This window comes from Epinephelus lanceolatus, chromosome 11, assembly GCF_041903045.1.
Source record: "Epinephelus lanceolatus isolate andai-2023 chromosome 11, ASM4190304v1, whole genome shotgun sequence".
In the NCBI taxonomy this organism is placed as follows: domain Eukaryota; kingdom Metazoa; phylum Chordata; class Actinopteri; order Perciformes; family Serranidae; genus Epinephelus; species Epinephelus lanceolatus.
In genome coordinates, this window is record NC_135744.1 from 11,781,500 (window position 1) to 11,800,038 (window position 18,539).

General features: G+C 40.8%; 1 protein-coding gene across 1 annotated transcript; it reads right to left on the reverse strand.

Annotated features, from left to right (window-relative positions):
• Positions 1-7,355: 7,355 nt before the first annotated feature.
• Positions 7,356-17,976, reverse strand: pafah1b2 (platelet-activating factor acetylhydrolase 1b, catalytic subunit 2). The gene is made up of 6 exons (XM_033610653.2): positions 17,838-17,976; positions 16,808-16,889; positions 14,528-14,617; positions 14,217-14,333; positions 12,589-12,711; positions 7,356-10,607 (listed from the first exon to the last, which is right to left on the reverse strand). Exons 2-6 carry the CDS (start codon positions 16,886-16,888, stop codon positions 10,329-10,331), a joined length of 690 nt encoding a protein of 229 aa, XP_033466544.1. The 5' UTR covers position 16,889; positions 17,838-17,976; the 3' UTR covers positions 7,356-10,328.
• Between the last annotated feature and the right edge of the window lie 563 nt (positions 17,977-18,539).

Genomic DNA, 18,539 nt, shown 5'->3' on the forward strand with positions numbered 1-18,539 from the left:
CTCCCCTTTTTTGTTCTTTATCTCAGAGTCTCGACATTTTAAACATTTCCACAGCTAATTTCCTAGCAGCTCCGTGGTGCCCGCCGGTTTTGACACAAGAGCTATTTTTTTTCATTCCATCAGGGTTAAAATGAAAGCGTGGAAACACCAACGCACCACTGGCCTCACTGCAGTGGAATGTACTTTGCTACCATACAGGGGCATAACAGGGGCGACGATTAGCCTTGAGGTTGAAGAAGTGGCCTTATGACTGGAGAGGTGCCAGTTTGAATCCTTAGACTGTCTGTGAACATGTAATTGGGGAAGCTAACACCTTCTGCCACCACTGTGCTGTTGAGCAAGGCTAGGGGGGTGGAGGCTCCATTAGAGGGCTGAGTCCATTAACAGCCAAGAAGGTTATTTGAAGGTCAAGTTCTCAAAATTAGTTTTCAGTTGTGTCTCAAAAGGAAGGATCCAGCCTTGCACTTGAAAACAGAGGTAGAGGAAAAGAACATTTTTCACCAATGTATGCACCATAACAGGCACATAATGGGCTCCTAATGTTTAACATTTTTCCACCAACTTTATGAACCAGACAGGATGAACTTAAGTAGCCAGGTCCAGATCTCAAGACTCAAGTCAAAGAAATGGCCTTTCAGTCTGATTAGCAGACTAGAACTAATTAAGGCATCTGAATGACAGAGTGGAAAAAGACATGGTTTCAGTCTCTGGCAGCGGTGTCTCGCTTGGCCAGTAACATAACCAGTGACACTGTGTTCCCAAGAAGGACGACAGCATCAGACATTTCATTTGTGTCCCACAATGACATGTTTAAATTCAATTGACAAATGGCTGATAATGGTGTCAGATCGGAAAATGCTTCTATGAGTTGTTCTGGAGGGTGTGGACAAACTTTGGTGTTTCATTTGGAGGATTTGCTGTAACTTGGCAGTGTTGGTGAGTGGGAAGCCAGCTGCAGCATTAGGCTGCATTCACACCGAATCAAGCGGAGGGGATTAGCCACAGGGTTGTGCGGCAGTGTGGGAGTGTCACTTATACGGCGGAGTGAAAGGTACAGAACAACTTTAGAGAGCCAGTTTCTTCATCTCGTTGACTGAGTATTTGTCTTTGGTAGGTTTGTTTATGTTGGCTTGTAAGATCTATAGAATTCCTTTTGATTAACATTACTTTAGTATCTGCTCTGTCACAAATGACACCATGTGCACACACAAAGAAAGTGTGTGCTCTCCTTTGCAGGATAGTACACACAAGCTGTAAACATATACTTCATTTCTTTTAGTCAGTGTAATGTTTAACAATAAAAAGAGACTGAAATGCTTGTTCTTGTGGACCACTGGCGTCATTCTGGTCTAATCCCCAGTTAGGTGATAGGCCACCACAGAGTTAAGTCAGGTTGCGTTTCTCCAAAAAATGATTCTGTCTCAACTCAAGCAAGCCACCGCTTCTTTTTTTCCCCAGCATCCTTTGCTGCCCCATCGCCACTACCCACATTCAAATGAATGGGAGGAGTAACGTTAACGTCTGACTTGGTGTGAATTCAGCATTAGTGACTCCTACTGGCTGTTTTGTCAGTTTTTTCTCACACAGCCTCTCATACACTCTTTTTGGGTACAAAGACTATGGATTTCAGTACTTTTCCTTCATTTTCATATTTTCAAGCGTAGACCAATTGCACTACTACAGAGATTGTTTGTCAGTTTGAATATAATCATCTCAAAATAAATCTACAATAAACGCCTTTTTTTTAAAAAAAAAAAAAAAAAAAGAAGAAAATCAAATTTTAATTTTCTTTGCAGGCATGTATGGTTTGTATGAAATGTCAGGTAGAGATGTCAGGCCTGAGGCTAAGATTGACACCTCCTTTAAAAAGTCAGATGCATATGGAAACCTTAAAGTGAAGGGGGAGGACAGGTGAGATTATTCGTGAAATATGAGAAAAACAGCAAGGTTAAGACACAGGGATTGGTTGTGGACCTGGAATAGGCCAAAGGGCAGCTTGTCTTTTTTGATCTTAGGTACATTTTAAACACCAAAAATTCAGGCATTATTGACAGCAAAAGCAATGTTAGGCTGCTTTGGTTTGTATGCAGCTGGATGATGTCAGTCCAAGGTCATTAAGTGACGCCACAAAAGGCAGCAGTCGAGAAATGATTGCCCTGGGTGAAAGGCTGGGGAAGTAAACAGGACAGGCTGACCCTGACCTGAGACCTGCTGAATTAGCTTTAGGACCAAGACAGTTATCGAGAGACGCAGCGTAGAAATCAATGGATGTAAATGAATTTTGTTGACCTGGTCGCAGAGCAGAAAGACCCTCTGGGATTCTTCTGCACTGTTTGAGTGAGGTTGAGATGGTGTTATACAAGCCTCAGTGCAGGTAAAACAGGTTTCTAGGCAGCTGCAGTGGCAAATGATGAAACGGACTGGTTGTCATTTTTTGTACTGTAATTACTACTCAATCGCTTCCAGTATGTTTTCCCAGAGGTGAAATTTCCAGTTGGTTTTCAAGTGTGGTTTCCAAAATAGTGACAAGTAACTGTGTTTATGAAACAGAGAGGCAATCAGCTGGAGACTGCAGGTTTGGAGAATGGTTAGACATGGATGTCACATCAGATACGATAAACACTGCCTGCAGGCTGAGGTTAATGTGAAGACTGAATATGTGTGTGTGAGTGACTCATATGCATGAATATGGTTGAACCACAGAGGAAGGTGCAGTGGTGTGACTGCATGTGTTGTGAGCTCTTTCTGTGGCTGCATTGAATGATAAAAGAGTGAAAAAGGTAGGTCACAGGAGTATCAGGTGTAAATGGTGGGTAATCTGAGCCAGGAAGCAGATGTTTCCCCTGAAACTGTTGGTATTGAGATCTGAAAGGTGAACCTTTCATGCAAACAGCAAGCTGAAAGCTCAGAACGTGCTGTTAAATGCACTTCAAGCTCACCTTGAGGAAGTGCTGCCCGGGTTTTAAACCATCTTTCAGGGTTTTCTGTCGCATATTCATTTCAACACACTGTGCTGCTATTTATCACCTGATCAACCAGTCATGACAGCCGTTATCTGCTGCAGTGAAGCTGTAAAGTGCTTTGTGCAGAGGAGGAGGAGTTCCTCTGTGAAAGTGATGTGGCCCTTTGTCTGAATCCTGGAGTCGCAGTCATGTAAAATGAAGTGGTGGATAATGTTCTTGCTGCTTACTTATGGAATTGCCTCTGTCAGACACAAGTAAAACATGCATTGCAGACACACAATAGAAATTGTGAATATAAGGGTGCCATTATTCACAAAACTAATGGCTCAATTCAACATGTTCCTGCGAGTGCCTGTGTCTCATATATTTTTATTGTGATATTCATCTTTAGAAAATTACATGTGTTTACATGATGTTACAGAAATGCATGTTTAATGGATTCAGTGGGGACAGGGAGAGGCTTGCTTGCTTTTGACACGGTGTTATGCCTATATATTCGCAGAGGGAAGTATTTTAACCCAACATTATGACCGTAGAGATTTAAATATGTCTGGACTTCAACAGATTTTCTTGGTCAACAACCGAATAACAGACAGCTTGAATGCAGCAGCTCTGATGATAAAGCTGCTGTGGTGTGGAAAACACAGAGAGAGAGATGGAGAGAGGGGAAGAGACGGTGGAAGTTGGATTATTGCACAATGTTTCTTAAAGTTATAACTTAATCAGAATGCTGCTTTGTCACTTCATGACCTGCCCGTGTGAAACTCGCAATATTTTCTTATACAACAAGCTTACCCAAACCGCCTGACCCACAGGCTGTGGGTTGACCTGTGCATTACTACTGACCAGGAAGAGAAACAAAATTACCACAAGGAGGCACATAATGACTGCAAGGACATGCAAAGGAACTAGAAAGAGACACAAAATAACTATAAAAAAGGAAAAACAACCACAAAGAGACACAAAACTACAAAAAGGATCCATAACAATGAATTAATAATAATCCATTCATGCCACAACCTCCCAAGTGCAGAGGCATATAACACCTAATAAAAATCCCACTGTCTCTCGGTGACAGCAGATGTGGATTTCCAGTGTAAGATAACTATTTTGCTGCTAAGCATCAAAACAAAACAAAACAAACTTCTGCTTTTATCATGAGAGCAGCTTCTGTATTCCATTTCCTCTGATATTATATAATCAGATTGTGAAGTTGCAACATGTGACTTGTTGTAACTTCTGACAAAGAAATGCAACATCACAAGGGTCACAGCACATGGCACAGGCCCAAATATGCACTTACATCGCTCATGATTTATGAAATCATGACATCTGAGAGGAATCATACAGGAAAATGCATCACATTGCTTGGTGATCAAAGAAACTGAACCCCATGAGTGAAACTGGACTAATGTAGACTCAAGGAAGTCAATTTGATTTTTTTTTTTCAATTTATCATCAAAGTGGACAGCAAATCAAAGAACTAAATTAAAAGTACACTGGGGAAATTGTCTACAGTCTATGGTCATTGCTGAAATGGTAAATGAGAGGCCATTTTCATAAAGGATCCGTACTGAATCTCTGTGCTGTGTTATTAGAAACACTACAACACCTTTACTGTCTGCAGCAGATGACATATAGGCCCAAAGGTCTCAGATGCCTGTTGTAGCCACTGCACCATTCATCACATTTGGCAGCACATTACAAACCCTGACCCCACAGGTTCAGACATAAAGTAACCTCTGATAGGTGAGAACGTGTATCTTATTGAGATTAAATATTTTCCTCTTGCCTTCTCGGCTCACGCAGGCCCTTGAGACGTTGTGTTACAGATGCCCAACACTGCCCAGCTTGTCAATACTGAGCTAGAGCCAAGTTTTACGCAGGTCAATAGAGCAGGAATAACACACAAGGCCAGATATAGATTTTATCAGGGTGTAGCTAACTGGCGAGTGATGCCTCTGTCTCTGTTAATGCCCTCTGGGATTAGAAAGTTATCATTTCCCACTTTCAAACTGTGTGTCGATAGATTAAACGCTCAAATATTTATCTATAGTCAGTTTCCAGGCCTTTAAAAACATTAAGTGCATATTTAGATTTGGATCACTGGCAGTCTAAACATACACATAGTTTAGATAAAAAGTTTAATTGTCTCAAAGGAAAGTGCCTTTAAACATTTTCCTTTTACCATTTCAGGTGACGCAGATTTACGTGAAATTACTCTCCTTCATTTTTACAACATCACAGCTCTTAAGATGGAAAAACTAGTAAAAATACCAGCTTTAATTCTTGAGTCATTCCTGTGTCTGACACATGAACTGCAGCATACCAGACAATTACTTCACGTTGTTTTGGATTGTGTTCAATGTGTTAACAGCGCTTTCAAATTTCACACTCAGTCGACAGTCTGCAGCACAACGTCCAGATGGACCAACTATTTTAGTTACGCCGGGACAGTTTTAGGTCATAGTTAAAATTAATGAGAGCAACATTGAGAGTGGGCAAATGATTTGTTAAGTGGGTATTTTACAACTTGCCAACAATCATATACACACTCCAGCACGCCTAATGTTTAATGAGGATGTTTTAACATGAGTCGACACTGCCTCCAAGTGCTGTTATTGCATTAGACTGATAAACTTAGTGAAAGCAAATTAATTAGGCACTAAGGAACTCTGCGGCTGAAAGAAAGGAGACATGGAACAAGCAGTGAGCCTTGTTAGTGTCGCTCTCAATTTAGTTGTTTGATAAAATGGTTCCCTCTGCTGGTGAGCATGTGTAGTGCTGCACATCACAATTTTAGGGCCAAATCCCAATGTCTCACCCAGAGGCCGTAAACCCTGAACCCTCAGGGATTTAAGTGATATCAGCTGGTAAAAGTTTGAGTGCAAGAGGCTGCAAGGGTTCAAAAATAAAAAGGAATGGGACAGCACTGTGCAGCAGCATATCACAGTACCTTAATGCATAGGTGTAGATTTCAAAGGGCGACACAGAGGATACATCCCCCTCAATATTTAGAATGTGCAATAGTTCCACACCCCAATAAAAACATGAAGGTAGCAGAGAAGTTTAACTTTGATAAAATTAAAGACATTTACACTTTACACTGAGGCAGAAAAGTACAAATTAGTGCATAAAAAATCACCAGCATGCAGGAAATTAAATGTTTGACACTCAAAATGTTCTAGCAGAGGACTGCTAAACCCGTAATTTCATGTTCCCCTTTTGCCTTGATGATGCCATACATGTCATGTATGGTACAATTATGGGTTTGGGACTTTTTATGTGTTTTTTTTTTTTTAATTTTTCATGTTGAAAGCACTTCAGGGGTCAATCCCTGATTAGAACGTCTTCCAGGCATTTACCTTACACAGTGGACGAGAGGTTATTGTCAGATAATCAATTACTTGTTTTTGCCATAACAGCATTACTAAGGAAAATCAAAAGAAATGGTTGATGAATAAACCAGATATATAATATAGCCATGCTTGCATTCATCTGATTTCATGTGTTTTTTATGGACCATCTTAAATCCCAATGTTAATGTAGTGGTTCTGTGTAAATTTAACGTGCCAGGCCAAACACCCATGTCCCAGTCTGCCTGTTTACCATGTTTTTGTTTGTTTGTTTTTTAAATGCTTCCTGGTTTCCCCTGGTAATCCTGCGTTTTAATGTCACAGCATTATGAATTGTGGGTAATCTGAGGTGGCACCGAGTCAAGTTTCGCAAGTCACAAGTAAATTTATAGTGCACTTAATTCCCAAGTTCAACAAGTTCTGTCCCAAGTCCTAAACTTTGTGTTTTGAGTCCTAAACAAGTCATAATGTGCTCTTCACCAAATGTAATGCCAATTCGATAACAGAGTAATAATATATTAAATTTACATAAATCATGATTACTTTTTAAAAATTGTATTCATTTTTTAAAAGTTACTTAGCTTAGCATTAGCTCACTATGTTAACATTAGCCGCAGCCTCAGCTTGGGGAAGGTATCAAATATTTTCAAGTCAAAAGACTCGAGTGAGAGTGAAGTCACAAGTCACTGGTGTTAAGTCCAAGTCAAGTTACAAGTCTTTTTGATTTAGTCGAGTCTCAAGCCATCAAATTTGTGTCTGCATGTGACTCAAGTCCACACATCTGTGGGTAATTCCCTCAGGTAAAGTGCAGAAATGTGTGCAGTGGGACAGCCCTAAGTCTTCATGCACTTAGCGGGAATGCACCTCAAAGTCTGTGAGTCCGTGAGTGTGGTTAAAGGGATTGGGCCACAGCCTTGATTTCAGAAACTGAGATTTGTATATACTTTCTTCTCTTTAAAATTTAAATACTATCACTCATGACAGGTCACAGCTTTTAATAATTACCAAAAAGAGAAAAGATTACTCCCAACACACATTTAGATCCTTGCTTTTATGTTTGTTTGTTTTTTCTTTATTGGAATGCTTTACCTCAATAATGTGACAACGAGCCAAAACAGTGCAAATGCTGAATCGCATCAAACACAGACTCCCACAACCTAAACCCCCTTCAAACATCATTTCCTCAAGCTTCACGTCTTATATACAACTGGGGTCACTTCTAGACACTCGCACGCCCAACTTACACAATCCAGTACCAGACACACTGTACACAACCATCCCCATGAACACTTAAGGCACACACACATACACTATTTATATTTAACACAGCACACAAATGTGCAGAGCTTAAGACAGCAGTAATGTTGGATAAGATGATGCTCAACAAGAGATTCTCAGCCACGATTTGAGCAGCGCCGAGCCATGAGGAAACAGTAGAAGCTCACAGACGAATGGGTTTCTTTACATAACCTGTGATTGCTTTTTAGCAATTAGCGTAACAATATCCAGTATAGCTGTGATCGGTAGCTTAACCATGTGGCTACTTTTTATTCCTAAAAATATCCAGTAAGTATACCATGTGGAGATGTCAGGGTGCAGGGTGGCAGGGTTGGGTCAGAGTCGACTACAAATACAACAGGGACAGAAATAAAAGAGGAGGGGAGAAACAGAATAAAGAGGTACTTCTAAGGGAATAAACTGTATATCTATGTATTTAGGAGGCGAGAGGGAGAGAGAGCCTGTGCTAGTCAAAGTGTCAGACTGTGAAGATTTGGATATTTAACCGTGAGATAGATACACAGAGAAAAATGTCCCATATCAATCTGGTTTTATAAGGAATAACTCATAGTGTGATTACCAATGTCATGTGAAAGCAAGAGTAGAGACCGCATTGTCTCAACTATTTGTGAAGAATAAAATCAAGTGCACTATTGCACTGCAAAGCTACTGAAAAACAGCGCGCACACATCATCATGACACTAGAACAGAGTCCTGCATCGTGTCAGCAGGTGGCATTTTGTCTTGATTCTATTTCCAGGTTCAGTTCTGGGTGGAAAAAGAACATGTCAGTCAGATCTCAATGATTACAGTAATAATTTATTTTAATGTCTTAACGTTTTATTCCTCTGTCTGCTGACTTTGTGTTTTGGGTCCGTCTTTTGCGCCAGCTGGAATACGAGAGCTGATCTGATCAGCTGTGTTACTAACAGGCATGTTAACTGTAGAGATGTGCTGCTCAATATTATGAGAAGCAAAAAAATATTAATTTAAATTGTATTTCCTGAACTTCATTTTAAAATATATTATCTTAGTTCCAAATGTATGAAATGTCCCAAACTGATGACTTTAAATGTGCTGCCTAACCAAATTATTTGAAAAACACATGGTTATTACAGGATTTGTGGTTTCAAGTAGCGCTGCGAATTATTGCACATTGCAGTTCTGGACAGGGAGTAGGTCTTGAAAATCAGACTTGTGCAGGACTCTGCACTGAAATATTTTTTCCAATCAAAAATGTCCTTCCACAGATACCCAAGCCAATCAAGAAGTCATTAGGAGCACGATTTAAAAGACTGGCAGGTCTTAGTTTAGCAAAACATTTGTGACCTACTTGTCATTAAAATGAAATGCTTGCTGGGTGTGATAGGAGTTTTGCACATAACCAGCAGGGTCGGGGGTGTTTGGAGGACTTGTGTAGATTATCAGACAGCCTAACATCACTAATACATATGTATGAATACATGATTTTGACTGATTATTTCATAGAGAAGCGTTGGCTGATTTTCTACAGTGAAGCCGTGGCTCATCTTAAAGCATGCATGCAGCATCAGGTTTGAGCTGAACATTTAGTTCAGTGGTTTTAGGTCACACAAGAATGAAGTAGTGATCAGCTGAATGTGTGGTCTGTGGAGGAGTCATTAACCCTCCAGATATACACGATCTGTTTTATATTGATCAATAGTTTAAAAAGACATCTAATTAGTTACACATCGAGTTCAAAAGTGAACATTTAGCAGAATAAGTGCTCCTTGTTTTGCTGAGTATATGAAATAGTACACATATAAACTGGACAGACAAAACTATCAGTGTGAATTTGTGTCAATTATTTTATATGACATTTACTTCATTGCTTTATGCTTCAAGCAAAATCATCTAATAGAGAGAGTTATTTTTAAATACTGCTCACTGCAATCTACAGTGTGCATCTCAGCAGTAGGTCCTCTGTAGCAGTGGCTCCCAACCTTTATGACTAGTGGACTTTCAAAGGCATTAATAACACACAGAGGAGTGACTTTTAGCAGCCCGTAGAGGTAAAACTGTTCTGTATTTCACCAGATAAATTTTTTTTCTGTAACTGAAATATTTTTTCCATCCTTTCCTTTAAATAATCTTGTGATCCCTAATATTGTTCTTATGATACCTTGGGTTGGGAACCACTGCTCTACAGCTTACTGATCAGACGTTAACACTGTGCAATGTTGGATACTGCCTACTGTGAGAATACTGTGCTCTAAACTTCTCTTGTGTTAACAGAGAGGCTGCACAGCTAACTGTTTTGCTGACATCAAACAAACCATGGATGAAGAAATTGGATCGATTTGTATCATATCTCTGTGGCACAGGTGACAGAGGGAAACACTCATTTAATCCACAGGCCAAGATTAATCTGTTGGTGTGTGCCACTGCAGTCCCATGTGATCTCAGTTTATCTATCTATGATTCAGAGTAGTCCGACCTTTGTAAATCCTTTTGCAATAGAGGTTACTACTGCAATCACAGTGTCTATGTCTGTGGTGAGGTCTCTCTCCCTCTTCAGCACCTCTCCGAAACCCAACCCTCCGCTCATGAATGTGATCCCATACCCCTCCTAGGCCCACTCACATCAGGGTGCCTCTCCCCCCAGTGAGTAAGCCCTTCCTCCTCCAGATACCAGGGACATGTCTCCCCCGTCTCCAGCAGCAGCGGGTGAGACATGCCTCTGGATAAATGTGCTGCATGGCAAAGGCCCTCAAACCAGTGATGCCCGTCTCTCCTCTGGCGTCTCCTCCAGTATCTGAAGCAGCAGGTCGCTGAGGGGCTTCGACAAGGTGCGGTAACCTGCTGATGTCAGGTGGAGGAAGTCAAACATGTCCTGTGGGCTGATGGCTCCATCAGAGTGAACAAACTCCCCGCTAACATCCAGCAACTGAGCCTGGCCCAGTCGAGGCAGCCAGGAGCGCAGGAACCCGTTAACCGCCGCGTTCTTCTCCCTCAGTGGGTTGGGTTGCTCCCCTCGGGGCAACAAACCCTAAGGGACCACAAAAATATTTTTGAGTTGTTTATTAAAGTCAATATGTGAGAGTTAAACTTTGATATTTTGTAAATTTTGGAGTTTATTTCATTTAAAAAAAAAAAAGGGTAAGAAAGCCCAATTTGACTCTGTAGCTGACTTAATAACTATTACTGGCCTATCATTAGCATATCCCCTTGAAACTCAGGGGCAATGATAGTCTGCAAGGCTCGCTGAACCACCTCATAAACACACACTCAATACTTGATGATCTGTATAGACTTTAATAAAGGGACAGTTCAGACCCAAATCAAAAACATAATTTTCCTCTTACCTGTAGCCCTGTATTTCAATCTGGATTGTTTTGGTGTGAGTAACCGAGTGTTGGAGATATTAGCCCGAGAGATGTCTGCCTTCTCTCTAATACAATAAAACTAGATGGCACTTGACTTTTGGTGCTCAAAGAACCCCAAAAAATTGAAAAACTCAACAGCAATGTCTCTTTCCAGGAATCATGAGCCAGTTACTCAAGATGATCCACACACATTGTAGTGAGCAGTTTCATGTAGGAACTATTTTCTTTCTACTAAACTACACCCTGCCAACCGTATTACAGCACATAAGGAAGCGTGCATCTACTGCTAACCTAACATCATTGAGCTCGCTAACGTTACAGCCATAGGCTTCAAAAATAATGAACGCAGCTACCGTGACATCACCTATTTTTTTTTTGTGAAGTCCTGTTTTGAAGCCTCGAGTTTGTCATTTTGGCCATCACCATCTTGGGTTTTTGGTGCCAGGGGTGACCATATTTGGGCAAGAGGGTGGCGCTGTGAAGGAGTGAGGGATGGATTTGACCGCCTGTCATTCAAAGCGGCCTGTCCTTTATTAAGCACAACTATAAGCTTTAATAAAATGTAAACTGGTGAGTTATATACAAATTAACCCCTCATTTAGTTGTCATGAAGGGGTAAATTAACTATAGAGACCAAAACCATTTTTTCCCCAGGTTGTCAACATGTATATTTCTGTTGTTAAGTTGAGCACTTTAACATGGGGGGCTATGGGTAGTAGTGACTTCTGGAGCGAGCCTTAAGTTGTCATTTAAAGAACTGCAGTTTTTGGCACTTCCATGTTGGCTTCATTTTTCAGCCCCAGATGTTGCTGCTTGGTTACAGCTCACATATCGCCCAAGAGGATGCCTTTAATGTAGATGCACGCTGATACAGAGTGTAGTTTGGCAGAAAGAAAATAGTTCCTACATGAAACTGCTCACAACAAGGTCTGTGGATTGACTTGAGTAACCGAGTCATGATTTCTGGAAAGAAACATTGCTGTTGAGTTTTTCAAATGTAATTTTGGTACTTTGAGCACCACAAGCTGAGTGCCATCTATTTTCATTATATTAGAAAAAAGGCAGACATCTTTATGGCTGATATCTCTAACACTCGGCAACTCACACCAAAACAATCTAGATTGATAAATAGCACTACAGGTAAGAGGAAAAATAAATATTTTTTCCATTTTATTTCCTTATTTTCATTTGTTCTCTTGTTCTAAATATCATTCTTTCCTGTGCATTAGCCTTTGGCACAGCCTTAACAGTATGCCACCCTGCGCTTACTGCACATATTCAATAACCATGTGAAAAATAAAACCTCTGAATCTTAAATTAATTACACAGATAGAAAGACAGTTTGTTTAATCTTTAACTTGCCTATTTGTCTTGGAACCTGCATTTCCCTTAACGGAGAGATGAAATAACACATTTGAAAACTGGCGACTTGTGGTGATTACCAACATCAAATGGGTTGCACATCAAAGTATGATATACTGATATTGATGTTTTTTTCTACATTATCACCTTAAAAGGTTCTTAACCAATCCTAACATATACAAATGTAAAAATGACTTTGTAAAGAGACCACAAGAAAACTAAATGCACAACACACCTTAAAAACAAACTGGGTGCAATATAAGACAAAGCACAACTACTTACCAGTACAACTATCTTTGCCTTGGGGAGGCGGGAGGTGAGCAGCTGCGCTATAGCAAGAACTCCTCCTGCAACTTGCTCTGCTGTGTGTTCATGATTGTTGGTTCCAACCCACAACACCACCACCTAGACAAGACCACAGACAGATGCTGTGTTACATTTACTGAACACATTTTAATCTCAATAAGGGTGATCAAAGCATGATACACAGCAATAACTACTCAAAATCCTGTTGGCTGTTTTGAGAGAAAGAATTCTCATGGGTTAATATCTGATTTATGTGAAAGCGATGCAAACTGTTCCCAATCTCTTTATCGTTAACACAGTCAATAAGGACAGTTAGGGTGGTGCAGACTGTTGTTGCTGCAAGGTTTTCCAAATGCACAAAGCAACTTAACAACATAGCTACTTAATAGGGTTGGGCACATGTAAACATTTTCAAACCGGTTTGATATCAAGCCAACCGATGTCTGATCAGACTGGACCGGTATTCCGAACTGTACCACAAGGTGTTGCCCTGTCGGACACTCAGCAGCTGCTCACGAGTGGAACAAAATGATACCGTGTCCCATCAGCAAATGTTCTTTGTCAACACCCGATAAATGCATTAAATATGTACTTCCATTACGTCATATACCACATAGCCTACCTATCAGCTGTGCGCTCCAGATTAGTTAGGAGATGTAACCACTTACTATATTCCTACGTTGGTACTTTTAAAACAGAAAGCACTTTTTATATTGCGATATTTACTGGAAATGGCATAAAATAAAGCCAAAAGAAAGCTTGTGGTTTTAGCAATGATAATTTACCATAAACATTCAGCTCCCTAGTGATCCCCCTCCAGCCAGCTGCCAACTCATTTTGGTTTTTGTTGTGAAATAAGGAGGTGCTGTACTGATAATTTCTCATTTCAACTTCATGAATCAGCTGTTTCTCATCCACTGTGGTGCTTCAAAAGTGAACAGTGGGAATAAATTGAAACAGGGTGTCTTGACATGTTCAGCTCAAAATGTCGCACTGTGTTGCTCGCAGCCAGGTAGGACACCTCTTCAGCTTCAAATCCAAGATGTTCTTAAATGAGCGCAGTTTTAGTTTTTTTGAGAGATTAACTCTGCCATGTCTCATCACCCCAAAAAACACCTGAACTTTCTAGTCAACAAACACAATGTGCACCACTCTGTGCCCGGCCACGGCCTGTCAGGCACTAGTGGCTCCATCAGTCCATTTATGAACAAACCTAACGTTATGTTAATCACATTGTCATTTTGCTTATCACTGATTTAATACAAGTTGGATTTAGCACTGTGACACCCTCAACACAGGTTGCTGATGTAGACTACTGTTTTATTTGCCACGTGTCATAATGACAAATACCGGTTCAGCTGGTTTGCATAAAGTCCAACCACTTTTAGCTCGTACACTGTCATAACACACTGACAAAACCGGAAATCAACCCAGCTATCCTGCTGGGGTCACAAAGTTGTTCTGCACAAAGCACTGCACATAAGTAAAATGTATATGCAGTGAGTTTGTTCTGCACCTGATTTGTAAGTGTGTGTAAGTGAGAGGTCATTAAAATAATTTTGCCCTGAAGTGTCTCTCTGAAGATCTCGACAGGCTTGTTTCACCTTTGGACGGATGTTCTCCAGCTCTCCATTCTGCAACCTCCACAGAACATTACAGGTGGTGTCCCCACCAATGCCAAAGTTGAGCGCATGAAGAGGAGAGAATAACTCCCTCCAGACCTGTGCACAGGAAACCAGAAACAGGCATTACATCAACACACATACCAATATAAGACTAGTAGCAAGTCAACAAAAACATGACTACAGCACAGTACATTTATGATGTGCTATCTTCTGTACTGTGTGGAAAATATTGAGATTTAGAAAACACAAGAGGATGGTAGTGCCCTGTGAGCAGGCAAATCTTTTCTCACCTCATACTGCTGCATTAGTTGTACCATAGAGTCCCCCACAAAAAGCACGTCTGGTTCAGCATCCTTACACTCCTGCACAAATCTTGTATGCTGTAAAAAAGGATAAGAAATAAAAAACACAGCCTCATCACAGCAGAGCATGTCACATGATCCATAACTGTAAAAGACAGGATGGATAAATGAAAAAGAATTACATTAATTCAAAGAAAACAAAATAACTGAATCAGTTGCACATTAGGATTTCAGTTAGTTAACGCCTTTGTGTTATGAGTTTTCTAAATCTTAGGATAATACTCATTAGCCTTCGCAATCAGACAAAATCCTGCAAGCTCATCACGCCACACGACACGTCTGGTCCCCCATCTGACAGAGAGCTCAGCAAAGCAGACTGTCTCAGTCCTATTAGCTTTGTAGGATTAACCTTGCATAGACCTACCAGGAGGTGCCACTAAACAAGCTTGATAAAGTGGAGCTCTGAGAGAAGACTTGGGAACGGTTATAGTTTATGAGCATATGATTTTATGAGTCATATCACGACCATGTGGTACATGTCAATAACTTGAGCATTCATATACATGAAAAACATAACCTATATGATCCTATGTTAGTATATACATTATGTATGATATTGGAATGGGAAAAGTAAGTCAGAAACTGTGGCATTTTGTCAACCGTTAATTTTTAGTTAATTTAAAGAGACTCCTAACATAAAGCAAGCTCAATTAAGAGTATGACAACCAAATGATAGGTAATGTCTCCGAAAAGCATTGATGAGCCCAAGAATAAGACAAACATTTTGAGAAATAATGTAAGTCTTCTAGGTGGTAAAATGAATTACACATAAGGAACAAATTTAGTATTTTTTATATAATACATGGGGATAAAGGGTGAATGTTTCCTATGCTAATAATTAGGGCTGGGAACGATTAACCGATACCGATATCCGGTTTGACAAGCGAGAGATACGGCTGCGTCGGTAGCAGCCTCCTCAATCGATATGAATCAGCCATGAATCCTTAGATGAATCGATTGTAGAGTCATGGATTGGGTATTGCGAGACTAGCAATCGGTTGACTGACTTTAACAGTTTGCATCTCGAAAACAACGCGAGAGCCGGCAGCATGCTCCGTAGCAGGCATTACTGACAACGATAATGGATGTAAACATCAGCGCCAGCTTGACCGGTGGAGATGAGGAACAGAAGCTAATGCTGGATGGATAAACCAGGGAGCAGCCAAGCCGCAGCAGAAACTAAAGGCGAATCCTGCCGGTTGTGGGTTGAACGCGGGGTCACAAACACAGACAGAAATACGTATTCCTGTCAAATATGGCGGCCATAGTGCTCTGCGGCGGCGACCGAGAAGCCCGGCTCCAGGTCCAAGGTGTCTTCGTCGGTGTCATGACTGCCCAAAAATACCTCAACAGCCGAGCTGTGGCAGCACCAGCACACAGGTATGTGACGTGTCAGAGGAGAAACACATTTCCACAAACCTCACCGCACTTTAGGGACTGTTCTTTACTTGTCAGGGGAGGAGGGTGGCTGGTTGATTTTTATTTTATTTATTTATTTTATTTTGATCCCCCCTATGTTAATCACTTATTGATGCTGTTTTTGAAGTATGAATAAGTCAATAAGTAATTTATTCCACTGAAATATCATTGATGTATTATAGAAAAGTGATTTATCTTTTTATAAATGACAAACAGAGTGTAGCAAACACAGAGAAATAGTCTGACATGCTGTCAGTGATAAGCTGCTAGTCATCACAGTCCATGATATCAACTAATAACAGGAGATGTCTGATTCTGACCCTACATTGCATGTTATTACTTTATTCTGCTTTATGTTTATATTGTACAGCGTTATGATAAACTTTATTCCAGACTCAAGTCCATATAAGATACATACAAAAACACAGACAATGTGTGATTTTGTTGTTGTTTGTCTTTTTATTTTATTTTTGCCAGTGCCATACAGCAACAATGCTTGGGGATGTGGTCTTTTACAAATTTGAAAATTCTATAAGAATGTCACTTTTATAGAATTGGCATCTTTATTTTATAATATATGATTAATGTCTACATCAACAAATGTTAACCATAGAATCGTATCGAATCGTATCGAATCATAACGTTCCTACACCGTATCGAATCGTATCGAATGTTCTGTATTAAAAATATATCGTTTTTGAATCGTATCGTAACCCGTGTATCGAGATACGTATCGAATCGTCTATCACAGAGAGATTCCCAACCCTACTAATAATCAAAATCACCCACCTGTGACATCCACCGTCCATCTCCTTGCACATCTTCTACTGGCTTAGCCACTGCAGCAGGGTTCAACTCATCACCACTCATCCTACGGGAAACATCACCACTTATTGACAGATAAAGAAAGAATATATAGCTGTACAGAGGTATTACGATTCGTACGAACAGAGGAATGCTTCATGTTCACTACAAGAGACAGTCAGGACTGCAGAAAAAAAAAACATTGGTGCCAGCCTGCTCTTCACTCAGAACGTATCCATCTCTAGAGTCAGGGAATGGGCAGGAAGCATCACTTCAGACCATCACAGCCTGGACACAACCTGTTCAAACTTCCCCTCTGGTAGGCAACAGATCACTGTTTACCAAAACAACCAGGCGCAATAACAGTGTCTTTCTCACAGGCCTCTGATGACCAGTTAACATCAGTCATACAGTGTCAATAACCCTGTAACACCAAACATCCTTTGTACTTCACTATACCTTGCTACTCTTTAGTTTAACAGTGTTTTTGAACATGTAAATATCATTACTGTTAATATGAATATGAACACACTGTATATACTGCAAAAGCATACGTTTACCCTGTTCAGGTTTGTTATCCTTGTTTTCTACATGTATGTCTATTTCTGTGCACGTCCACTACAAGTAACAAAAAACATGAAATTCCTTGTATATGCACACAGTTACTTTTCCATTAAAGCTGATATTGATGTTGTTTCGGGTAGGTGGTACCTTACAAAGAGGAAAGCATCAGCACCAGCTATCAGAAACCATAGCTGACACAGCAGCTTAACGTGTCAGCAGCAGACAGGCCGGCCTAATACGGATATGGGCTACTCTCGTTTTCTAGGCGGCTGCTTATGGATCACAGAGCAGATCGCATTATACCCGCTGTTTATCTGACGTTAGCTTGTTAGCTAGCTAGCTAGCTTGCTAATGACTGGACTGGAGACTGCTGTGGCTGCATCTTGACACGCCCGTCGTTAATATAAAAATGTACAGATTTTTTTTGTTCTTCATTTACAAGACAAACTACCTGGCAGGGAATCCGCTGTCACTTCTCGGCTAGCTCGGCTGCAGTGTCACTCCTAAGCCCCAGCTTGGCTTCAGCGCTGGCGGGTAGTCCGGGAGGATGATGCTCGCTAGCAGTCGTTAGCCGCCTGAGACTCGAGCTAGACGAGACAACAAAAGGTGTGTCAAGAAGGCAAACTACAGAGAGAGTCTTTGACGGGGAGAGTGCCAAACTGCTACCATTAGCTGTAACGCCATAGAAGGGCACTGCAGCACTAATACAGTCTTTGCACTGACTGCAGTGAGGTACGGACATCACGGGAATTTTACCCTGAGATTTGCCTGTCGGGCAGTCATTCGTTACTGGTTGCAAACATTCCCATACTAAGACTCGCCTTGGGGCCATGAGTTAACCGTCTGTAGCATAAAACAAAACACCGTTACCTTCTGTAATATGTGGAGGCTGTTGAAGCTGACCTGCAGCTTGCTGGGTGCTTTTTCCCTTGGAAGTCAACATTAGGGCAAAAATAACTCTTAAGGCTGGTCCCGCAATGAATCATGGGTGGGTCGTTGCTTTGAAAATGCAATAAAAGAATATCTTTACACCCTAAAACGTTTTACTTCGGGTTCCCGAACAATGAAATTATCCTCAGTTATTTGGGATAATTTCAGTGGGTGTCAGACATCAGCTATGCGTGAAAATACCTCTGAGAGGGAGAGTATCTTT

What these genes read in the sequence shown, in the direction of transcription:
- pafah1b2 (XM_033610653.2), bottom strand. Translation starts at nt 16,888, where the DNA reads ATGAGTGGTGATGAGTTGAACCCTGCTGCAGTGGCTAAGCCAGTAGAA. An exon ending in ATGGACGGTGGATGTCACAG is followed by an intron (nt 14,618 to 16,807) that starts GTGGGTGATTTT and finishes CCTTTTTTACAG; the next exon opens with CATACAAGATTTGTGCAGGA. An exon ending in TGGAGAACATCCGTCCAAAG is followed by an intron (nt 12,712 to 14,216) that starts GTGAAACAAGCC and finishes GGTCTTGTCTAG; the next exon opens with GTGGTGGTGTTGTGGGTTGG.